At 38.7% G+C, this 25,842-nt stretch overlaps 2 protein-coding genes across 13 annotated transcripts in view; both read right to left on the bottom strand.

The window, feature by feature from the left end:
- Positions 1 to 296: 296 nt before the first annotated feature.
- Positions 297 to 3,001, bottom strand: LOC119769175. The gene is made up of 2 exons (XM_038261081.1): positions 2,530 to 3,001; positions 297 to 595 (listed from the first exon to the last, which is right to left on the bottom strand). Exons 1-2 carry the CDS (start codon positions 2,999 to 3,001, stop codon positions 297 to 299), a joined length of 771 nt encoding a protein of 256 aa, XP_038117009.1.
- Positions 3,002 to 12,701: 9,700 nt separating this feature from the next.
- The window catches only part of LOC6042901 (potassium voltage-gated channel subfamily H member 8), a 119,005-nt gene continuing 105,864 nt past the window's right edge, over positions 12,702 to 25,842 (bottom strand). For all 12 annotated transcript variants that reach the window (XM_038259742.1, XM_038259737.1, XM_038259749.1 and 9 more), the window contains 4 exons: positions 16,197 to 16,312; positions 15,821 to 16,134; positions 13,772 to 13,991; positions 12,702 to 13,716 (listed from right to left, as the gene is read on the bottom strand). In XM_038259742.1, the coding sequence (XP_038115670.1) occupies positions 12,868 to 13,716; positions 13,772 to 13,991; positions 15,821 to 16,134; positions 16,197 to 16,312 (1,499 nt within the window). In that variant the 3' untranslated portion in view covers positions 12,702 to 12,867. The remainder of the gene's footprint in view (positions 13,717 to 13,771; positions 13,992 to 15,820; positions 16,135 to 16,196; positions 16,313 to 25,842) is intronic.

Raw genomic sequence — 25,842 nt, 5'->3', positions numbered from 1 at the left:
CGAGTAGTGTTAGTTTTCTTAGAAGACTATCTACCACCAGCAGCCAAAGCAAAGGAGATAGTACTCCCCCTTGCGGACAGCCTTTGGCTGCCGTTATTGTGATAGATGTGTCTCCTAGCGATGCTGAAATCTCTGCTCGTAAGCATAGCATGAATCCAGCTCGCAGTTGTTCCATCGACGTTCCTCGACCGGAGCGCTTCATTGATGGCTGTGTACGAAGTGTTATCGAAAGCGCCCTGAATATCAAGAAAAGCACAAAGTGCAGATTCTTTATATTTCAGTGCGTTCTCGATACGTTACACTAACGCGTGTAGGGCAGTTTCGGTCGATTTGCCCGCTTGGTATGCATATTGGTGTTTGTGCAAAGGGAAGTCCTTCAAGAACTCCGCCCGGATGTGGTTATCCGTGATTTTCTCCATAAGCTTGAGCAGCGTCACTGTCAGACTTATGGGTCTGAAGGCTTTTGGCATCGTGGGGTCATTTCTGCCGGCCTTAGGTATGAAGATCACCTTAACTTTGCGCCAGCTTCGAGGGATATAGCCCAGGGTGAAGCTGGCTCGAAGTAAGTTGATCAACTCAGCCATTATGGTGTCGGCTGCTTTTGGAGAAAGATTGGAAGGATGCCGTCGGGTCCTGCAGCCTTCAGTGGTTCAAACGTGCCGAGGGCCCATCTGATTGAAGACTGGTTGAACATTCGACGGGCTAGGTGGACTGACTCTCTTGATGGTCGACACCATACGCCATCTGCAGTCCGGGTACTAGCTGCATCCTCCTCTCTTTCAGTTGATTCTGGAAAGTGCTTACTCATGAGTACTTGCAGTGTTTCCTTGTTTGTGACAATGAGAGTGCCTTGCTCGTCTCTCACCTGTCCTAGACCGTTGGAATGGTCTTTTGACAACGCCTTTTGGAGTCGGGTTGCTTCAGACATCGAGCTTATGTCCTCACAGAAATTAGCCAGGCTAGTTTTTTTGGCTCTCCTCAACTCCGCGTTATACTTCGTTAGGGCTGCTTTGTAGGCATCCCATTCGGAAGTGAGCTTAGCTCTGTTGAAAAGCCTTCTAGCCTCCTTGCGGAGACTGCTCAAGCTTTCGCTCCAGATTTCTCTCACCTTCTTAGGGCAGCTTGCCTGGTAGGCTGCCGTGATTAGAGGGTGACGATTCTCGAGATTTTCAATTTCCCGGGAATCGAGAGTTGAATTTGGCCATTTCCCGGGAATTCCCGGGACCCGGGAGTTTTTTTACTATGCCAATAGTGCTAAAATTTAATAAAATGAAAAGTAATAAATTTGTTTTTGTTTTTTTAATAAATTCAGTTACAATTGATTCATACTAATTCTATGAGACGGTAATTTAAGCAGCCTCATAATTTTAAGGAACTATATGAAACTTTTTGATTTTTTCTGAAATACAAAATCGTTTCCTGAGCTTTTTAAGACTCAAAATTATAGTTTAAAATGTTTACGAATCTTAATTCGCACTGAGTCATTTTTCAAAAGTTGCACAAAGTTGTTATTAGATTTTTGTAAAAAAAATAACTAATATAACTAATATATAATTTTCCAGTATCGGGAATTTTGCAATATGATAAACATCGACTGAAAACAACAAATTCAACTTTTTTTGTTATTTTTGAGGTCAACTCTAAAGTTTAATTGAAGAAATATTAGAGTTATCAGGAAAAATCATATGTTCATAAAAAACTAGATTATGAGGATTGCTATGCTCAAGAGAAGATTATGGAAATAAACTTAACTTGAAAAATCTTTTCCTCTTAAAATAATTTAAAAAAATATTTGAAAATAAAACATTTGATTTCATGTCTGGGGTGTAACTGGTAAATATTTTTAAAGGTAAATTTTGGGGTCCAAATTTTTCTCAATTCTAGCGTTTGGAATTTTTAACAAGTTAAAGTTTAAACTTTCTGGATAAGAAGATTAGAGAAGCATTGGTTTTTTCGAAATTGAACATCGAACATCGAACATTGAACATTAAATGTTCAAAACAATTTTTTCAAAATGTTTTTCTTATTAGTTTATCTATGTTTGCTTCAATATTTATAAGTTAAAAATTCCCGGAGTCTCGACCGAATTTCCCGGGAATCGAGAGATCCAAAAATGGTCGATTTCCCGGGAAATTTTTCCCGGGAATTCCCGCTCGTCACCCTCTAGCCGTGATCCAGCGTTGAAGACTATTCGCTGCAGTATCCAATTCTTCGGGGATTCGTATTCGTGAAGGAGCGTCTTGTTTGGACCGACAAAGGTGACCTCGAAAGGCGTTCCAGTCCGTGTCATTTGGGTCACGAAACGTTTCCCTTTTCATTTGACTGGCTTCAATGTCAAAGACTACTGTCTGTGATCAGACAGACTAGCTTCTTCAGAGACATGCCAGTTTTTTATTTTGTCTGCAAAAGCAGCACTACACAGAGTGAGGTCCAAGACCTCCTGTCTTGCGACAGTAACAAAAGTAGGTTCATTGCCCTTATTGCATACATTGACGTTGTTAGACGTCAAGTATTCAAGAAGGCGCTCACCTCTATCGTTAACATCCGTGCTTCCCCATATCGTATGGTGGGCGTTCGCGTCACAACCGATGAGGAACGGTTTATTGACAGCCCTACAGTATCGCACAAGTGCGGCCACTTCTGGCGGTGGAACATCGTCCTGGTCACCAGGAAAGTAAGCAGATGCAACAACCATCTCCTGCTTTCCCTTGGTGGTCGGGACGGTCACCATTGCTGCAACGATGTCTCGTTGGACGAATTCCGTGATTGGAGTACACTTGATGTTTCCGCTCAGCAGAATCGCCGTTCTTGGTGTTGCCTGCGTATTGCTGTAGATCAATCTACTGCTTTGACAGGACAGTCCAAGGATTTTGTTGTGGTTAACCCACGGTTCTTGAACGAGAGCAATCCCCAATTGCTCTTTAGTGAACCTCCGACTAAGGATACTGGAAGCACCCTTAGCATGATGGAGGTTAACCTGGATGCAACGGATATTGTTCATTGTTCAGTTGAACCTGCCGTTTTCTCCAAGATGTTTTGATGATCCGAGAACAGGATGGCAGTGTCCTGCAGCTTGGTCGCTGATGTTTATTTATTTATTTGTTTGATTCCGACAGACAACTTGATGGCCAAACGAAATTTCTAACCTAATTACATTTAAATAACATAAATCACTTGAACAGGTTCAATAATTGCAAACATAACACATACATCATTTACAAGAAAATTAATTGATTGTTACTAGCAGCTTCTGTTGATAGGGCGCCAAACATCTTTGGAGTAGTCTCGAAACTCGCGACATCTAATACCTGCAGGCCAGATTGAAGACGTGAGGGCTTTGGTTCTTAACGACGGGTCGATTTCCACTTTGAAGGAGATGAATGCTAACGACGATTTATCCTTCCAGGAAGGGACAAGGAGTTGAACCGCGGGAACACGTTTAATACCGAAGACATCCGTAACCATTTCGGCGACTTCCTGTTCTGTCACGTCATTGGCGATATTAGACAGATGCAGTGCCAACTTTCGTTCGTCCTGGCTGTTAATCCTTAGGCGAGGCTTCACTTCAGAAGATTTTTCATCCTGCTGTACGACGGTCGACGAAAGAAGTTTACGATCATCAGCCAATAGATGTTTCTTGCGACGGGGCCTCGGTTACTGTTCTTTGAAGTGCACTCTCAAGATGATTCACGATTTCGTACAGCTTGCTCACCTCGGTTCTCAGGTCTGCTACTCCAGTTTCGGCTTTGTGCTCAGCAGTTTTCAAGCCATTGACGGTATTGCGGAACTTGGAGTTTGACATAAGCTCGCAACATGGGTCACACATCCAGCGAATGTTGTTGTGATCACAGGCGTGATGTTCAAGCTCCGACAATCCTACACATTTCGCGTGGTAATGATGCATTTCCGTACAGAATCCTTCGCAAACGATATGCAGCATGCTCAAAGCGATAGCCATATTGCATTTCCTGCACACTTTCCCCATCGTCAAAATACTTCTGGACGGTACTGTATATTGTTATTCAGTAGCGGTCGAACACCGAGATGGCAGCAGTGTACAAGCCAGTGGATGAAACGCCCGTGGCTTGTCCCCCGTTGTACAATATGGCCTTCGTGAATAGCTCCGAGATTTCGGAAAAAACAAAATAGATTTGACGAGCTGCACTGCACACAATGTTCTAATCTTCAGTCACTGCGAACGGCCAGCGGGACAAATTATTCCAAACAGTTAGTAATGCAGCAGCACCTTCAGAGGAACACGGCGAAAAGACGACTCCAAACGAGACCCACAAGCAGAGCCAGTTCACGATACCGATAACAACAACAAAGGCGTGTTGAGGATGCGGGTTCCTCTTTTATAGTACATGAAGTACTGGAAGGCCACATGAGGTCGGTTTTGGATTGTTTATCTGTACCTGAGAGTTTTCTGAAATGCTGTTGACGAGTGGTAAAATACCGTGCTCATCGTAGCGGGGGTGCTCAAGCGGTGAGGTTGTTGCGTGAATTTTCAGAATGTTCAGCTGTACCGGTGCTATATTCGCAAAAAAGCGAAAATATGCTTGTGGTTGCCTAGTTTTAGTCAAAGACTGTTGCGTAACCTTACCATCTCTCCCGGAATTGCTCCGAAGAACAACAGAAGGTTTTCGTTTGGTACTGGATAACTCTCCTACTTCCTTCCACATGTGAACCTTCCTGTGCATGTCTCTCATGCGTTCCGACACCGCAAACTGCTCTCTACAGTTTTCCGCCGACTCTTCTCTCCTAGTGGTGTCCTCTCTTCCGGCGGATTTCATGCTTCTTCTTCCTTTCTTCCGCGTTGGTTCTGTGTAAACCCTAGCACCCACGGGTCAGGACTCCGAGCGTGGCCGAGATGCCACCAGACTGGATGACTGCTGAACAGGGGCTGAGGCCGTGCTGCCGTGCGCTGACAGCTGTGTGTGTGGACGTGCGGAGACAGGGGGTTGATGCCCGTGCACGCATATTGCGAACCATAGACAGGGGGGCGCTATACGGGCCCACACATCTCCCCCCTTCTCTAGAAAAAATACAGCAACGCTGGCGTTTCTCATTTGAGGGCACCTTCCTGCTGAAAACTGACATGCACCTTCCTCTAAGCTTTAGATTCGGGACAAGGATATAATATTCAAATCATTGTGGAGACGCTAAATTGTTGCCGACACCCTTGCAGCCACCACGATGAACACGCCTCGACGACGACCGTCCGATGAAAGAGGAAGAAGCTGCTCGCGAATTGTTTTTTTATTTCGATTATTATCGATTATCCTTTCTTTTGATGTATTTCCCAACACATTTTTACAAAACCATTTCTTTCTTCTCTCTTTCTTCCACTTGTTCGCTATGGGACCATCCATATTTGTACCTCCCCACTTTTTCTACTTTAACTCTTTCCTTACCTTTACACTCAAACCCCGATGGTTTGACACCAACTGGTGTCAAACGAACGGGGTCACTTTTTAGTTTGACACCCCTTTTACACGGAGTTCACATACACTACCAAACGTTTGTTTTGATAGTGTACGTGAGCGCCGTGTAAAAAGTGACAGTTCGTCACTTTTTAGTTTGACTTTGACCAACCAACGGGGTACAAACTAAAAAAGTGTCAAACGAAAAAGTGACCAACCACCGGGGGTTGAGTGTACCAGGCATGAGCCAGCGAGTGTTCACCAGTCGTTGCGGCCTTTCAGTGAGATCACAAGCCAGAAAGGCCTTTCAGTGAGAGATCACAAGCCGTTGATGTCTTCCGTTGAGCTCACAAGCCAGACAGGCCTTTCAGTGAGTGTTCACCAGTCGTTGTGGCCTATTCAGTGAGTTCACAAGCCGGAAGGGCCTTTCAGTGAGAGCTCACAAGCCGTTGTAGAATCGTTGCGGCCTATTCAGTGAGTTCACAAGCCGGAAGGGCCTTTCAGTGAGAGCTCACAAGCCGTTGCTGAATCGTTGCGGCCTATTCAGTGAGTTCACAAGCCGGAAGGGCCTTTCAGTGAGAGCTCACAAGCCGTTGTAGAATCGTTGCGGCCTATTCAGTGAGTTCACAAGCCGGAAGGGCCTTTCAGTGAGAGCTCACAAGCCGTTGCTGAATCGTTGTGGCCTATTCAGTGAGTTCACAAGCCGGAAGGGCCTTTCAGTGAGAGCTCACAAGCCGTTGCTGAATCGTTGCGGCCTATTCAGTGAGTTCACAAGCCGGAAGGGCCTTTCAGTGAGAGATCACAAACCGTTGCTGAATCGTTGCGGCCTATTCAGTGAGTTCACAAGCCGGAAGGGCCTTTCAGTGAGAGCTCACAAGCCGTTGCTGAATCGAGCGAACTGTCAAAAACTGCTCGACGGCGGGTGCTCCATTGAAACGTCACTAGCGTGCACAGGGTGGGGCAACATGGGGAAACTGCCCCACCATCCTCAGAAATTTGTTCTAAATTTGGTCAGGGGGTGTCTACAAATGATGTATTTTTCAAAACGTCCATATTATTGCCCCGTCCATATTATTGCCACCTTCCTCAAAGAGCTGGGAACGCTAGTGTGAAACATATCAAACGAAATATTTGAAAACAAACCTGTACAACAACAAACAAACAGAAAAATGAGGCGTTAATTTGGATTCAACAAAGTATTTAATTCCTTTCGTTATTGCAAATCGACTTTTGATTGCATTTTCAGATTTGTATGAAACCTTGTCCATTGATGTTTTTTTATGGCCAAAATAGTTATTGTGCACTATTGCCTCATATTCTTCATACAAAATGGTGTCTGTCTATACACAAGTGCTGTGAATGTTTTCGCAAAATTTTCTGAATACCAACCATTGGCAAAGTTTTAAGTTATGATCAGGTTTGAATTAAAAACTTTTTTTTAGTCTACAAAAGATTATAGTTACAATGGTTAATACACCCTTATAGACCCCCGTTGATTAGGTAGATCATCAGCATGGCTTTCTACCTAAGGTACTCGCGAGTGTGTAGTAGTGCGGCTGTCAAAATCGTTATCTCTGACTCTCTCACTCCACTGCCACAGACATTGTTTATGTTTTGCTTTTCCTGGCACGGTCCATTGTTCGTTTGTTATTGTTTTGGTTTTAGTGGCACGGAGTCATGCACTCACACTAATGCAAAGCAAGATCGTGAGTACCTATGATATACAGCCTTGGATCATCAGTTCCTGGAGGACCCATAATAATCCATCGTGGTTCATTGAAGCAACCTGAAGCTATACCGATGGTTAATTCACCCATATAGACCTCCGTTGATCTGGTTGATATCCAGATCATAACTTCAAGGAGTTCTTAGAAGACTTATAACAATCCAACGTACCCCAGTGTATCCATCGTTGTTCACTGAAGCTACACTAAAACCCCGATGGTTTGACACCAACTGTTGTCAGACGAACGGGGTCGCTTTTTAGTTTGACACCTCTTTTACACTGAGTTCACGCACACTACCAAACGTGTGTTTTGATAGTGTGCGTGAGCGCCGTGTAAAAAGTGCCAGTTCGTCACTTTTTAGTTTGACTTTGACCAACCAACGGGGTACAAACTAAAAAAGTGTCAAACGAAAAAGTGACCAACCATCGGGGGTTGAGTGTATACCGATGGTTAATTCACCCATACACCCAGAATTGGGCATCGGCATACGAGAGGATAAAGAGCACGGTTCGGTAGTAAAATGGTACTGTGTGCGGACGGAGAGGATAAATCCCGAAATTGCCGTGAGTACTTTACTCATGGGTTCATTTTCCAAAAAAGTTCATCTATCAAAAAAAAGTACCGATACCGAGATTCGAACCAAAGACCTTCGGCTTATTGAATCGTGCCTTTGCCGTATAGGCCACCATGGTTCGGTGACTAAGTGGTGATCATTTGTCCATATAAGCCACTCAATAGGATGAACTCGTCAATGAACGAATGAACACGCGAGAGGTCTTTACTCACGCAAAATAGTACTTTCCTCACGTTTCTTTTCGGGAGGACTTTTCCCTCGTTCTTTAACTTTGGGTGTATAGACCTCCGTCGAGACCTCCGTTGATCAGGTAGCTATCTAGGCCATGACATCCGGGAGTTCTTGGATACCCAGATTTGAGGATGGCTCATTATCAGTGTTTTGTGGATGACCCCTTATATAAATGTTTCGTTTAATTGCAAAATAAAATTAAATAACAAAATCCTATTTTACGCCAAACCCCTGCAATAACGCTCCTTCGATTTGCGCACAAACCCCGAAATAACGCTCCCCCGAGTTGCGCTCTTCTTCGGTTTGCGCACCCTCCTCAAAAAGAGCGCACACTTGAAAGATTGGTCTAAGTTTGTTTTTCATGCTAAACACTGCAAATATGAAACTTACCGGAAGTTCCGGATTACCGAAACTGTTGCCCCGAATAAGCCCCTGGTGGATTGAAAACCTTCTCTTCAAATCAAATGCAACCGGAAGCAACCCGCCTGTTAAATCGATTGCCGCAGTGCCCAGAACCTCACCAGAACTAGTTTTACAGATCGGAATCAAAAATAGCCACCCTTACCTTTCATTTGCGGCCATAACATTTGAAATCGGTTAATTTCCATTTTTGAGCGATTTCCTTCAACGTTCGACATTTCCAAATGTTGATCCATCAAACAAAACAGCGCGCTGCTGACAGACCGCGGATGAACTTTTCTTTTGTTCTACAAGGGAATTGGGGTAAAACGGTCAAATTGGCAAACATTGATGTTTTAAAATTTGGCCATTCTAGTGCGTTTGAAAGGTCAAATTTGATGTAACAATGCCTAATTTACTGTAAAATGAATTACATCGCATCAAAGTTGCGATATTTACGAAAACATAATTATTTTTAATTAAACCGAATGACAAAATGATCATTTAACCCCAATGCACCCCGAATCTTTTTTCGCGGTGTTCATTCGCTCGCGCCAACTCGCGATCTCCGGGCGGTGAACTTTTCGCCCAATTTTGTCGCCGGCACTTTTCAATGAGAAGATTAATATTTAATAAGACGTTAAAGAATAAGAAAACAAAAGTAAGAAAGGAACAAAAGCCGCAATAAAATTCATGCAGCCTTCACGCGATGATCATGTCAGTAATGCATGAAAGATCATGCACATCTCACGTGAAGTTCATGCTAAATCCACTTGATACGATAGTGAATAGTCATCAAGGCTCGGTTCGCTCCAGATTCTGCTTCCACCGGAAATTCACGTCAATGTTGCATGATTAACTGTATGGAAAATAATCACATATATTTTCATGCGGCCTTGTGGTGAAAAGTTTTTTGAGTGAGGAGCATTACGTGACATGCACTGTTATTGGAAATTACACTTTGATGAGTTCTTTTTGCACTTTTATCTTACGGTTATCATTTTTTAGTCGAATTGATTTTTTATGTAAAAGTGTGAAAACGAACTTAGCAAAGTTTGCTTTTCGGTTACAGTGTGCTAGGAGAACCCTGACTAAAGGGAAGAGTACGTATATTTTGGCTGGTTTTAGCCGTACGTACAATATGTAAAAAAAGTATTTACACCCCTTGGGCACTATGCACATTTTGTGATAAAACTTGTAAACAATTTAAAGTTTGACAGAAACCTAGTACTACGTTTTGTTCAGAAACTCATGCCGAACATTTCGCTATATAAAGCTTATGAAAAGATGATTTTCATAACATGTTCTTTAACAAATACTATTACAAAAATCAAAAAAGGTGTAAAAAAAGTTTGTACACCTTTTGAAAAATTAACATAAAAAATGTTATTTGTTGACAAATCATCATATATCCAGTTTCCCAACTCCAAATAGGCATCCTTGACTGATTAAAAATAATTTGGATTGAATATAAAGTTTACTAACTAGTTAGTATAAAAGTTTATATAACTCAGGAAATTCTATATAAAACTTTTCAAAACTTAATTTTGCAAAATCCGCCGGCATCCGAACCGGTCCACTATTAACAACCTATGTGGCATCGGAAAAAGCATAAAATTTCCGATCTTTTGATACCCATACATCTAGGTTTTCTATAAAACCCACGTTTTTACCTAGGCAAAAACGTTGTTATGGTTTCGTTTGTGCAACCTGCCAAAAATGTATGGACTTTCGTAATTTCTGTTCTCGTGGATCAAACTTACTTTTTGCCCAGGTATTTAAAAACGTGGGTTTTATAGAAAACCTAGATATATGGGTATTAAAAGATCGGAATTTGAATGCCCTTTCCGATGCCACATAGGTTGACTAGTGGTTTGTGGACCGGTTCGGATGCCGGCGGATTTTCCGACACTCCGGGTTGGTACGAAATTCCAACGAAAAATCTATTCTATCGATACAAAGACCCCCAAAACGGTGTTATACCCACTCCCAAATGTTTATTTTGCAATTCTATGGTAATATATTGACATTTAGTTGAATTAAAAGTTTTCAAAATTAAGTTTAGATAAGTTTTATACAGAATTTCCAGAGTTATATAATTTTTTATACTAAGTAGTTAGTAAACTTTATATTCAATCCAAATTATTTATTTAATCAGTCAAGGATGCCTATTTGGAGTTCGTAGACTGGATTTATGATGATTTGTTAACAAATAAGTTTATTTGTGTTAATTTTTGAAAGGTGTACAAACTTTTTTGCACCTTTTTGATTTTCGTAATAGTATTTGTATATAACTTTTATAGAAATCATTTTTTCATGAGCATTTTGAAGCAAAATGTTCGGCATGAGTTTCTGAACAAAACTTAGTACTAGATTTCAGCAAAACTTTAAATTGTTTACATTACATTACATTGTTTACATAACAAAACATAGTACTAGATTTCGGTCAAACTTTAAATTGTTTACATGTTTTATAACAATAGTGCCCAAGGGTGTAAATACTTTTTTACATACTGTATTATATGCTAACGTCTCATTACCCAACTCTATATTCCGTATTAAAGTGGGATAAAAGCTTAAAGTGGTGATGTTCAGAGGTGGTATACAGTAACCTTGGAAATCGTTGATATAGAGTAACACAACACTGAAGAAAATCAACAAATACTACTTTACTGAAACTTTGGCCGTAGAATCAAAAAGCTTTTCAACGTCGCTCTCTTTTTTTTTTTATTCTCTTCTCTTTTACTTGAAGGAGCTTTCTCAGCTTGTTTGGGATTTTTTTTGTTGAAATGCCCCACTTTAAAGAATCGAACTTAGATGTTGTTGTTGAATGTTCCCTGCTGTTTTCACGCGCCGATCATCTCTCCTTTCGAGGAGTATGCTTCAGGAGAAGATTTTAATCGATATGTTTCTCACGTTCAACAAAAGCAGTTTAATTTGTAGTTTTTGCGTAGTCCTCACTCACGGTTATATGAACTGCAAATTTTACACTAATCAATCCATTTCACAGTTGTTCTATGCTGCTTCCGTTGGCGTCCGTTTCCGTTTCTGTCCGTTTTATTTTGGCTCGCAAACACAATCTTCCATTTAATTTCCTTCAAATGAACTCCCAGATCCTGCAAAATGATAAACATATCTGTTCACTTTCGAAATAGTCCCAAATAATCCAAATTTACCTACCGAAAAGCCGCACAGAACAATTTTCCGTAATGTTTACATTTTATGATCGAATGCTTTACGACATTAATTGCTGCTACTAAAGTTGATTTGGTGGTTTAAGAAATTTGGTGTTTAAAGAAATGTAAATGTTTTAAAGCATTTTTAAAAGTTGATTTGGAGTTATGTTACATTCAAAGCTTACTCTATAGAGACATTAAATCATACCATTATTGCTTTGAAGCATTATTGTGCTAAATGTTTCGAAGCTCTAATAGGAAGTTTAATTATACAGTTAGCAATAATGTTTATTTAGAGTGAGTTTTGATCTCGTGCTTGTGTTTACTAGGGTTTGTTAAAATAAAAAAAAAGTTTATGGGATTTCTGAGGATCTTCCATATAAATCATTCTTAAAAAGCAAATCAAATTATTCGCTTACAGCATTGCCTTGGCGTTCTCGAATGCGAGATTCCTACTCGAAACTTGGTGCTCGAAGGCTTGATTGTTGAGTAGGCCGTCCCAAAAAAAATGAAAAGTTGTCAAATCTTCGGTGCTTACCCCTAGAATGATAGATTAAGATGTCAGGAACAATGTTTTAATACAACAAAAAATTCCCAAAAATGGTTTACAACTCGCGCGCGGAGCTTGAATGAAAAAAGTGCATTTTTCGAGTATTTTTCAGAAATTCGCGTAACAATCGTACTAAAGTCATTCAAATTTGGTCGCCTTAGGCTTCAAGTTATAGTTTGAGGCGATTGGAAACCTTTTTTTTACACCTAAGATTCAATCCACCCCGGGATTCGAACTGACGACCTTTGGATTGTTAGTCCAACTGCCTATCAGCGACTCCACCCAGGCAGGACCCAGGGAGACGACTCCTACACCTGGATTGAGCTAACGACCTAACCATTTAGGTTAGACCGGGGCCAACGGAAGGCGTGGCCAGACAAATCTCGTCTCAAAAAGTGCCACCGGGTCCGTCTGGGATCGAACCCAAGCCGACTGGGTGAGAGGCAACGAAGCTTACCCCTACACCACGGTTCCCGGCATTCTTAAACGATGTAATTTAAATTGATTAATGCAGTTTAAATTTTCAAAACAACCTATACGTCTTAGGTTTCCTATGCAGAAAGGAACTTTTGAAAATTTAATCTAGAATTGTCATCAGATACAACAAAAAACTATTTTATGTTTGTCGGTGGAGTTGCTTGTGATATATCAACTGTTGCTCTCTTTATTTTTAAAATATAATAAAATTTCACTAAACAGAAGTCTATTGTATATTAATTGCATATTTTAAAACATTTTCTCTTTGTTCACTATTATTAAATTATTATGTGCGTTTGATAACCTCCACTCAGCTTCCACTTAATGAGCGTGAAGATGGCATACTTTCCAACCCCTTTTCAAGCTTATCAGCGTCTCCGGCTGAAAAACGATATTTAATGGGAATTCGGTCCTGCCGATCCGATTGCTTCAGCATTGCCATATTTTCATCAATCAAGATGGAGCAACTTGTGGTGTCCTTTTTTGCTACACATCTTTTCTCTTCCAATGATGACGGTGTAAGTAGTGATATATTGTTTTTTAATAAACTAGAGTCATTGTTAGTGTAAAAAGGATTATAAGCGATTGGTGAGTAATCTTCTTTGTAGTCATCGATAAGATGCATTTCATTGGTGTTTGATTTAGTGGTATGGTGTTTGGTTTCCTGTTCTTCTTTCGAAGTGATTGTTTCGCCTAAACTTGCTGTTTCGGGAATGGTATTTAGATGGTGTATTGCCATAGTTGATTCATTGCTGAACAATGCCTCTATTCCTAGAATTTTCAACACTAAAGCTGGATGTGCAAGAACGATCTTTTCCAGAGTTTCATAGTCAACCACGTTTTCAGTTTGTGTCGAGCAGGACAGTTCCTCGGAGTATTTCTGAGACATAATCGATTTACGACGAAACATGTGGTCAGAGAGCGGCTCGGTGTCGTTGGGACTGGCGAGTGCTTCGCCAAATGCGTTCATTTCGCGACACCACATTTCCGGAGGATGGGATGAGCTTCTAGCCATCGTTCCATCGGTATCACGCATAAAACCGGTCGCTCCATTTTGTAAATTGGGAATGGAACGCGCCGGTGGAAAGTGCCCCAAATCGAACTGAGAATTCATAGTGGAATAAGTCATTTCCTGAAGAGCTTGAATTGCATTTCGAACCTGAAACAAATAATGTTGCTAATTTGTTCATCCCCATCATGGCTAAACGCCTCACCTCCATACTTAATGCCGCTACGTCGTTATGCAGTGTAGTGACTTGCGTGTCCAAACGTTCAACCGATACCTTGGTTGGGAGCATGTTCTCTTTGCTGCGGCCCTCCAAATTCAGTCCTTCAAGTGAGTTATTATTCTCTGTAGTTTGAGAAGAAGGCGCAGCTTGCACCGAACGTTGCCGTTCAACCCTTTCTCTCAATGCAACAAGAGATTTATTTCGACTGTTAATAAAGAAAAAAAATCATTACTTCTAACATGGATCACAAAATTCACTAACAGCTTGGACATGTCTGAACTTCCGGAACCTAAATAAAGTCAAGTTCATAAGCTAACATAAACGTAACAAAACGTGTCAATGGTGCACAGCAACTAAGGAAGTCATTGTATTTTTATTCCAAAATTGTCAAACTTATGGACCCAATCCTGCAACAATGATAGCTAAAATAGTCAAAACGAGTTGTAAATAATTTTGTAGACAGCACTTTGGGAAATGACGTCAAAATTATATAAATTGTTCTCGTAATTCTTAAGATACTAAAAGCTGCTCAGTAAAAATCTTGGTGCAAAAGCTCTGGTTGATGTACACTTGGCGTTCTCGATTGCGAGATTCCTACTCGAAACTAGGTGTCCGAAGGCTTGATTGTTGAGGAAATTGCAAACCTCTTTTTACACCTAAGCTTCCATCCACCCCGGCATTCGAACAGACGACCTTTGGATTGTTAGTCCAACTGCCTACCAGCGACTCCACCGAGGTAGGCAGGGAGACGACTCCTCCACCTGGATTGAGCTAACAACCTAACTCTTTAGGTTAGACCGGGGCCAACATTTACTTCCCCGTCCGACGGAAGGCGTGGTCAGACAAATCTTATCTCGAAAAATGCCAATGGTTGATGTACACTGTTAAGCTCAAAAAAAAATACACTGAATATGTATATTAGGGTGTTTCATCCAAACAAAAAAGTTCTCAGAATCAGGCAAACCGAGGTTCCCCTAGTAGAGGATACCCATAGGGACTCTCATGCCAAATATCAGCCCATTTGGTTGAGAATTGGCCTGTCCCCAGCGGTTCAAAGTTTACATGTAAATTACTATGGGATTTTTATGCTTTTCGTTCAATCGTTCCTACAGGTCTGGGGACAACATGGATTCACTCGGAATAAAGACAGGTGTGTAGGGGATGGTCCAATGAACAAATTCCAGAAGGAATTAGGGTTGTCCATTCTTTCCCCAAGGTGCGCATTGGATCGACGACCGGTGTCTACAGAATCATCGATTCACCCTTCAAATGTACGCATTGTCCTTAGTATGCTATGACGGCTAGCTGAAAATTACGACGCCCCATGTCAGACGGTGAACACGTGTAGAGGCATCGATTGCATTATTAACACAAAATCATCATTTTACGTTATTTAGAATAGTTGAAATTCTTCAGGAACAACAATAATTATAATTTTAGTACTTTAAAGAATGTTTCTAAGCCAAAACTCGAGTAGATGCTCTGCCACGTGTTCACCGTCTGACATGGGGCGTCGTAATTTTCTCCTAGCCGTCATAGCATACTAAGGACAATGCGTACATTTGAAGGGTGAATCGATGATTCTGGAGACACCGGACGTCGATCCAATGCGCACCTTGGGGACAGAATGGACAAGCCTAATTCCTTCTAAAATGTGTTCATTGGACCATCCCCTACACACCTGTCTTTATTCCGAGTGAATCCATGTTGTCCCCAGACCTGTAGGAACGATTGAACGAAAAGCATAAAAATCTCATAGTAATTTACATGTAAACTTAGAACCGCTGGGGACAGGCCAATTCTCAACCCAATGGGCTGATATTTGGCATGAGAGTCCCTATGGGTATCCTCTACAAGGGGAACCTCGGTTTGCCTGATTCTGAGAACTTTTGTGTTTGGATGAAACACCCTAATGTATATGGAATGCTGCCACCAGAAAAATAGGCTTATTCCCGTCCAGATGCTTGAAAATATGAAGCGAAGAGTTTTGATTCAAGATGGCAAACAGCAGGTGAAATAGATATCATTTATTACCTGTGTATCAACTTTGCATGCCGGGGACTTGCACCGGTATTGTGCCCTGGTGATTTTGATATGGATGTATTCAGTGGAGATGTCGAGCTGGATTCAGCATCCGATTGATTTTCGTCGTCTTCACTTATCGAGGGCAACGCAAGGCAAGGTCCGTTGTTCTCCGTTTCCTCCTCAGCTTCATAGCCCTCGCGCAAATTGTATGTTAGGTCGTGCTGAATGTCGTTTGCAAATTCCTGCTGATACTCCGGATAAAGCCGCAATACATCTATCAAACCTCCCATGTGAATGCTTTTTAAATCACAGTAAGTAAGAGCCTGTTTAAAACATACAATAAAAAAATTGTTGTGATGGATTTTAACAGCATTTCTAAACTTACTTTAACGTCACCACTACTTTTAACAATAGCGTCTTGAGAACCTTGATTTCCTGAATTTCCTTGACTTCCATGTAGCAAGTGTACACTTATATCACAACCTACCAGATCACCTTTTCCTGTAATAATAAGATATTAAGCAATACCTAGTTTATGCAACTGAGCAATTCTCTACAAAATGGGTATTTTTTCTTAAATTTTAATTTTTGTATTTTTTAATCCAACTGAAACTTTTTTGGTGCCTTCGGTATGCCCAAAGAAACCATTTTGCATCATTAGTTTGTCCATATAATTTTCCATACAAATTTGGCAGCTTATCATACAAAAATGATGTATGAAAATTCAAAAATCTGTAGGGTAGGGTAGTCATCAATGAGACACTTTTGGTTTTCAACTTTCAACGATTTTTCTAATTTTTTCATCAGCATTTTTTAATGAGCTTTTAATTGCATTATCTTTCTTTTAATGTGTTCTAACATTGACCAAAATATGAGATCGATCTGACGTCTACAGCCAGAGTTATTCAACTGTCTCATTGTAGACGCACTTGGCAGGAACAATGAGACAGCTGGGGAACAATGAGACACTCTACGAAAATCAACATTTTTCTAGCAAAACATCATGTTTTTATATTGTTCCATTGCAGGTAACTTGCCTTGAACATTTTAGAGCAATTTTGCCAACATGAAACTTTTATTAACAAAAGTTACACTGAAAAGTATTTAAATTTTGTAAAATCCATATATTAATACCAAATAACTTTGTATTTTTGGTTAAATGAAGTTTAAACTCTATAAATATGCCAAAAATCACTTTTTATTCATGTTTTGAAAGATTTACATCGATTTTGAAAAGTTTAATGAAGAAAAATCAAAGTGTCTCATTGTTACCCATGGGCTGAAATGAGTGGGGAACAATGAGACAGCACTGCATTCTGGGTATATTCTAAATTTTGGTCAAATCTAATGAAAGGACATTGTAGCCCAACTTAATCCCTATGCAACGTCGAAAGAAATTTGAAGAAATATTAGTTTTGGTGTAAATGGCAGCCTACGAGCGAAAAAACATTTTTTTTTCCATAATTTACTTTTTCACCCCAGAATCAAACATTTATGAATAACTTGTCAAGGGAGCGTCCATAACCAAAGCCACTATTATGGCAGACGTGTATCCAGTAGACACACCTTTCCCCCAAATATGAGCCTGATTGGTTGAAACTACGACTTGTGAGAGCCATTTTATCATTGTTCCCCGTGTCTCATTGATGACTACTCTACCCTATCTTTTGAAGGAATTTTTTCATCTGAAATTTCTGAAATTAAATATGTCTTTATTGAACTTTCTTATAATAATTACATTTCATTTACATTCTAAGTGGTATGGCTACATGTTCTTCATCTTTGTTATATTTTTCGTTTTCTTACACATTCATTTATTTACTTCAAATTGTTTTACATTTTTGCATTGAATCGAATACATTTGGGTAAAAAAGAAAAAAATCACTTTAACAACTAATCCTAACTTAAAACTAAAAAAAAAACAAATACATTGAAATATTCAAAATCATTAGTACGAGTAAACTACGAACTGTATTTTAAGATAAATCCTCCAAGCGTTCTTACTTGATCCGCACGAGTTTTGCAACCACGCATTGTTGTTGTCATCTCGATGAAAATGTTCAGAAGTTCTTTTGGTGAAAACAGGTCACTACTGCCTTCATCCGTTGATGTTGGTTGGTTTTCCCTCGGTTGCTGACTGAACCTGGAGGTGTTGTATTCTCTGCAACTCTTTGCCGCTGATTCAACGGCAATGGCTGCAGATTTGGAACCACTCGAACAGATCCCGCTCCAGGTGACGCCAAATCAGCAAAATCCACGTCCGTGTATGCTGGTGGTGTTTTGCGACGATTTGGTTGGTGCCTCGTCGTCGCTTGCTGCCGATTTTTTACAAACTCAGCACGTTTTGGGCAGCTTCGATTCTTGGTCGAATGATCGCCACCGCAATTGAAGCATTTCGCTTCAATGTTCTCGTTGATTGTTTCGCAAGCTTCAGTTTTGTGCTCACCTCCGCAGGTTGTACAACGACTCTTGATGAAACAATTCCTTCCACCATGTCCAAACTGCAAACAGTTCGAACACTGTGTCACGTCACGGTGCACTGGACGATAACGTTCCCAAGACACGATGATGTTGAAAATTGCCCGAACTGCTTTCAGCTCAGACGGCGTTGTCGATCCTTTCTCGAGATGAACCAGGTACAGTTGATCACGATACTTGATGTCCTTGTTGTGTCTCGTCATCTTGAAGACTTCGATCACGTTCAACTTAAGGGTTTTGAGCTCTTCTTTCAGCACACTCACATCCATGTCATACAGGCCTCGGAGGACCTGTTTCATGGGGCGTTTACCTGGATCGTCATGGCTGTAGTATTCAATCTTGGTGTTGTTCAGGAAATCCCGAACGTAGTTGTAATCCTTTCTGGTAGGTAGCAGAATTTTGAGTCCATCAGCACACAAGCGAATGGAAGCTCGTAAAGCACCAGATTTGATAAACCCGGTCAGCCACTTTCACCCCGAATCCGATGACGATGTTTTCACAAAAATGGGTGGCAACTTTTCCCGTCGTTCAAATTCTTCCTTCTCGCTCACGTCCACAGGGAGGGTAGCGAACTGGTTTCTAGACAATTTTTGAGCGTCCTTGCTCAAACTGCCTGGCTTTGCAGGTAACGCTTCGGCATTCTTTAGCTTCTTCAAATCTGCCGATCCTGCTGGTGAGGACCGCCTCTTTTTCTTGCCGTAAGGCATTTTTTGCACTTTTAGCACTGTTTTGGTTTGTGAGGGACGCACGTCTGACTCGCTTCTCTGCTGATCGCAGGTTCGGAATTTTTTCATCGATTTGGTGTCTTCAGCAAAGTTGTAGGTATGGATATGGACTACACTGAAAAAAATGATACACGGTAAAAAAATTTTTGGTGATTTTTTATTTAATTTTTTGTCACTAAAACTTGATTTGCAAAAAAAAAATATTTTTAATTTTTTTTATTTTTTGATATGTTTTAGAATGCCAACTTTTCAGAAATTTCCAGGTTGTGCAAAAAATCTTTGAGCGAGTTATAAATTTTTGAATCAATACTGATTTTTTTCAAAAAATCGAAAAATTGGTCGCAAAAATTTTTCAACTTCATTTTTCGATGTAAAATCAAATTTGCAATCAAAAAGTATTTTAGTGAAATTTTGATAAAGTGCACCGGTATTGTGCCCTGGAAAAAAAATTAAAATATTTTTTTGGAAAAGATCGGAAAATTTCACGAATGTTTCATATTTTAACATTGAAAATCGGACCATTAGTTGCTGAGATATCGACATTAAAAAATGGTGTGTTGTTTGGGTGGGACTTAGAAAACATCAATTTTCCTGTTTTTAAACCTTTGCATGGCAATATCTCAGCAACTAAGGGTCGTATCAACAAAGTTCATAAATGCAAAAAAAAAAGAGAATTTTCTCAGCATTCAAAAATATTTTTTTCAGAGGTGGGCAAACATGTGCACTAATTTAAAAAAAATGAAAAACTGCGACTATTTTCAAAAAAGTCACCTAAATATGGATTTAACTTGAAAACGGTGCACTTTATCAAAATTTCACTAAAGAGCTTTTTGAATGAAGTTGAAAAATTTTTGCAGCCAATTTTTCGATTTTTTGAAAAAATCAGTATTGATTCAAAAATTCATAACTCGCTCAAAGATTTTTTGCACAACCTGGAAATTTCTGAAAAGTTGGCATTTGATGTCCTCTAAAACATATCAAAAAATAAAAAAAATAAAAATAGTATTTTTTTGCAAATCAAGTTTTAGTGCCAAAAAGTTAAATCAAAAATCACCAAAGAAATTTTTACCGTGTTTCATTTTTTTTTCAGTGTAGTCCATATCCATACCTACAACTTTGCCGAAGACACCAAATCGATGAAAAAATTCCTTCAAAAGATACAGATTTTTAAATTTTCAAACATAATTTTTGTATGGCCAGCTGCCAAAGGAGAATGGGCAAATTTGGTTCAAGGATGTACACGAACGGGACCAACTTTTTTTGAAAGATCTCGCCGAGACACAAAAAAAAGTCTTCTGGACCAACTCTCTAAACCCCGGGGTTCAAAAGTTACAAGTTGTTGAAGTTTGAGCATTTTGGGTTAAAATGTACAAAAAATCGAATTTTTGCTATTTCTAAAATCATTCATAAAATCTCTGTTTCATTATGGATTTTGATTTTCTTGACTTCATTCGACGCGTATCAGCAAAAACTATGAGTTCTGATATGTCTTAGCATGATTGAAACATGATTTCTCTTGTTTTTATTCGTTTGAACCGTTTGTGCAAGAGGCATCCCATAGAAACAAGTCAAAACTTCAAGGTTTTGAAACCGGGTCCAACCCAGACTGCTTCAGTGAGTATGGAAGGCTTCAGTGCAATGTTGTAACAACTTATTGGGATGGTCTGAGTCATCCGAGAACTCCTTGGAGTTAAGACCGGTGAGTCTACCGCCGTAACAAGCAAGATGTCGGCGGTTTTTGACCACGGATCATACCCGCATGGCTTCAGTGAGTATGGTAGACTACTATGCTGATATGTTGGAGTGTCCACGGTTCTCCTAGGACTCCCTGGAGTTAAGATCTGTGGGTCTACTACCGTAACAAGCAAAATGTCGACCGGTTTTGACAACAGAACATACCCGCATAGCTTCAGTGAGTGTAGTCTACCACTGTGCTAATGTGTTAGGATGTCCTGGGCCATCCAAGGACTCCCTGGAGTTATGATCTGTAGGTCTACGGCTGTTACAAGGACTCCCTGGAATGGTCCAGAACATCCCAACATAACAGCAATACAGTCTACCATACTCACTGAATCTTTGCGGTTATGATGCACGGTTAAAAATCATCGACCTTTTTCTTGTTACAGTGACCCAAATATCTAAACTCCAGGGAGTCCTAGGAAAACCCAGGACACTCCAACACATCAGCATAGTAATGTCAATCCATCCAGCAGGGCAATCTGGCCATAGCATATGTCAATCCATCCAGCAGGGCAATCTGGCCAAATCAAAAATCCGAACATGGTTTTAGCATGTACCAAAGTGGTACATATGTGTACCTTTAAGGATTTTTGATGTACTTCAAAGGTTCGATAAGTAGCCTTGCCCTGCTGGAAAGATAGCTGTTTTTAGAAAACGTCACCAAATCAACTTCTTTATTACAGGAAAGTTATGTACCATCGATGTACCTAACGAATCTGTGTTCAGATTTTACTTAAACTTCTTATAAGTAGTACTTCCCTTTATACTTAACTTTTGAAGTACTTTATATATTGATTTTGACAACGGGATCGTGTTCCTTGGAAAATTTTAAGTAAGTTTGAGTATATAAAATCCATACTTAAGTTGATTTAGGCCAACTCTGGAACAATTTATCGATTTTTTGAATATAAAGTACCATGCGCCTCCTTTAAAATGAAATTACACTGAATAATAATAAAACCAACATGTATTACAATAAAAACAAAAAGAGAAAATGTTTTTCTAATGCTTTTGCAAGTATTTGAACATAAATCAATATGTGCATACATACAAATAAGGATTTATAAAACAATAAATTTAAAACTTGGAGAAGTTGAAAGAAATATTAAAAATAAACATCAAAACTAAAATAAAAGTTGCCCGCTGTCATCACAGACAATTGTACCAATAGAAAAGTGTGTTTCTGTTGTCTGTGAACAATGTACAACACATGTACCAACTTGTACTTGCATGGAAATAATTGTTTTCTAATAAAACAATTCGAATATTTGTGAAATTTGATGAAAAACCAAAATAAATCAAATAAACCCAAATAGCAGCTGCCCGTTGTTATCACAGACAATTAAATCAAAAGAAAAGTGTGTTTTTGGTGTCTGTGAATAATGTACATCACATGTACCAACTTGTACTTGCATGGAAATAATTGTTTTCTAATAAAACAATTCGAATATTTGTGAAATTTGATGAAAATCCAAAATAAATCAAATTAACTCAAATAGCAGCTGCCCGTTGTTATCACAGACAATTGTACCAATAGAAAAGTGTGTTTCTATTGTCTGTGAAGAATGTACAACACATGTACCAACTTGTACTTGCATGAAAATAATTGTTTTCTAATAAAAAAATTCGAATATTTGAGAAATTTGATGAAAATTCAAAATAAATATTTGCTATTTGAGTTTATTTGATTTATTTTGGATTTTCATTTAATTTTACAAATATTCGAATTTTTTTTAGAATATAATTATTTCCATGCAAGTACAAGTTGGTACATGTGTTGTACATTGTTCACAGACAACAGAAACACACTTTTCTATTGGTACAATTGTCTGTGATAACAACGGGTATTTGATTTATTTTGAATTTTCATCAAATTTCACAAATATTCGAATTGTTTTATTAGAAAACAATTATTTCCATGCAAGTACAAGTTGGTACATGCGATGTACATTATTCACAGACACCAAAAACTCACTTTTCTTTTGATTTAATTGTCTGTGATAACAACGGGCAGCTGCTATTTGAGTTTATTTGATTTATTTTGGTTTTTCATCAAATTTCACAAATATTCGAATTGTTTTATTAGAAAATAATTATTTCCATGCAAGTACAAGTTGGTACATGTGTTGTACATTGTTCACAGACAACAGTAACACACTTTTCTATTGGTACAATTGTCTGTGATAACAACGGGTATTTGATTTATTTTGAATTTTCATCAAATTTCACAAATATTCGAATTGTTTTATTAGAAAACAATTATTTCCATGCAAGTACAAGTTGGTACATGCGATGTACATTATTCACAGACACCAAAAACTCACTTTTCTTTTGATTTAATTGTCTGTGATAACAACGGGCAGCTGCTATTTGAGTTTATTTGATTTATTTTGGTTTTTCATCAAATTTCACAAATATTCGAATTGTTTTATTAGAAAATAATTATTTCCATGCAAGTACAAGTTGGTACATGTGTTGTATATTGTTCACAGACAACAGTAACACACTTTTCTATTGGTACAATTGTCTGTGATAACAACTGGCAGCTGCTATTTGAGTTTATTTGATTTAGTTTGAATTTTCATCAAATTTCACAAATATTCGAATTGTTTTATTAGAAAACAATTATTTCCATGCAAGTACAAGTTGGTACATGCGATGTACATTATTCACAGACACCAAAAACACACTTTTCTTTTGATTTAATTGTCTGTGATAACAACGGGCAGCTGCTATTTGAGTTTATTTGATTTATTTTGGTTTTTCATCAAATTTCACAAATATTCGAATTGTTTTATTAGAAAATAATTATTTCCATGCAAGTACAAGTTGGTACATGTGTTGTACATTGTTCACAGACAACAGAAACACACTTTTCTATTGGTACAATTGTCTGTGATGACAGCGGGCAACTTTTATTTTAGTTTTGATGTTTATTTTTAATATTTCTTTCAACTTCTCCAAGTTTTAAATTTATTGTTTTATAAATCCTTATTTGTATGTATGCACATATTGATTTATGTTCAAATACTTGCAAAAGCATTAGAAAAAAATTTCTCTTTTAGTTTTTATTGTAATACATGTTGGTTTTATTATTATTCAGTGTAATTTCATTTTAAAGGAGGCGCATGGTACTTTATATTCAAAAAGTCGATAAATTGTTCCAGAGTTGGCCTAAATCAACTTAAGTATGGACTTTTTATACTCAAACTTACTTAAAATTTTCCAAGGAACACGATCCCGTTGTCAAAATCAATATATAAAGTACTTCAAAAGTTAAGTATAAGGGAAGTACTACTTATAAGAAGTTTAGGTAAAATCTGAACACAGATTCGTTAGGTACATCGATGGTACATAACTTTCCTGTAATAAAGAAGTTGATTTGGTGACGTTTTCTAAAAACAGCTATCTTTCCAGCAGGGCAAGGCTACTTATCGAACCTTTGAAGTACATCAAAAATCCTTAAAGGTACACATATGTACCACTTTGGTACATGCTAAAACCATGTTCGGATTTTTGATTTGGCCAGATTGCCCTGCTGGATGGATTGACATAGCATAGTAGTCTACCATACTCACTGAAGCCATGCGGGTATGAGCAGTGGTCAAAAACCGCCGACATCTTGCTTGTTACGACGGTAGACTCACCGGTCTTAACTCCAAGGAGTTCTCGGATGACTCAGACCATCCCAAAAAGTTGTTACAACATGCTTCAATGCAATGTTCCATACTCACTGAGCAGTCTGGGTCGGATCCGGTTTCAAAACCTTAAAGTTTCGACTTGTTTCTATGGGATGCCTCTTGCACAAACGGTTCAAAAGCATAAAAACAAGAGAAATCATGTTTCAATCATGCTAAGACATATCAGAATTAATAGTTTTTGCTGATACGCGTCAAATGAAGTCAATAAAATCGAAATCCATAATGAGACAGAGATTTTATAAATGATTTTAGAAATAGCAAAAATTCGATTTTTTGTATATTTTTACTCAAAATGCTCAAACTTCAACAGCATGTAACTTTTGAACCCCGGGGTTTAGAGAGTTGGCCCAGAAGACTTTTTTCCATGTCTCGGCGAGATCTTTCGAAAAAAGTTTGTCCCGTTCGTGTACATCCTTGGACCAAATTCGCCCATTCTCCTTTAATGTACTTTTCGAATCTTCATTGACCCAGAAGGGTCATTTTTTCATTTAGAACAAAATTTTTCATTTTAAAATTTCGTGTTTTTTCGAACTTTTCAGGGTTATTTTTTAGAGTGTAACAATGTTCTACAAAGTTGTAGAGTAGACAACTACAAAAAATTAATTTATAGACATAAGACGTCTGCTTATAAACATCACGAGTTATCGCGATTTTACGAAAAAAAAGTTTTGAAAATGTTGGTCGTCGTTGATCATGGCCGTTCATGGTCACCCGCGACAGACACGGACGACGAAACAATGATAAACACATAAAGTAACTTTTTCAAAACTTTTTTTCGTAAAATCGCGATAACTCGTGATGTTTATGAGCAAACCACTTATGCCTATAAATTAATTTTTTGTAGTTGTCTACTCTACAACTTTGTAGAACATTGTTACACTCTAAAAAATAACCTTGCAAAGTTAGAAAAAACACGAAATTTTAAAAAGAAAAATTTATTTCTAAATGAAAAAATGACCCTTCTGGGTCCATGTAGATTCGAAAATTACATTAAATTTCCCTTAAAATGACATGTTCCGAGTTACGGAAAATGGGAGAATTTTTAAAACTTTTTTAGTGTTTTTTTCGATGAAAGATACGTTTTTCCGGAATTCTGAGTACGCCATCAAATCGAAAAGTTGCTTCTTTCAATTACAAAAAATTTGGTTCCCAAACATCTATAGGTCATTGCTGAAATTTTGAAGTTATCGCAGTTTTAGTGAAAAAAGTTGATTTTTTGCCAATTTCGTTGTTCGGACCAGCAGGTACGGACAACTGAATTTTCAAAGCAGCTCTCTAGTGTAGCAGCTTAAAACTAAAATAATTCAATTTATTTAGTATTTAGGATATAAAATTGGTTACAAATTCACTTACATGAACAGTTTTCCTCCTACTCTTTTTCCTCACG

The sequence above is a fragment of the Culex quinquefasciatus genome, chromosome 3 (assembly GCF_015732765.1).
Source record: "Culex quinquefasciatus strain JHB chromosome 3, VPISU_Cqui_1.0_pri_paternal, whole genome shotgun sequence".
Lineage (NCBI taxonomy): Eukaryota > Metazoa > Arthropoda > Insecta > Diptera > Culicidae > Culex > Culex quinquefasciatus.
Note: the sequence above shows the minus strand (reverse complement) of the source record. Positions and strands in the feature narration are given on the sequence as shown.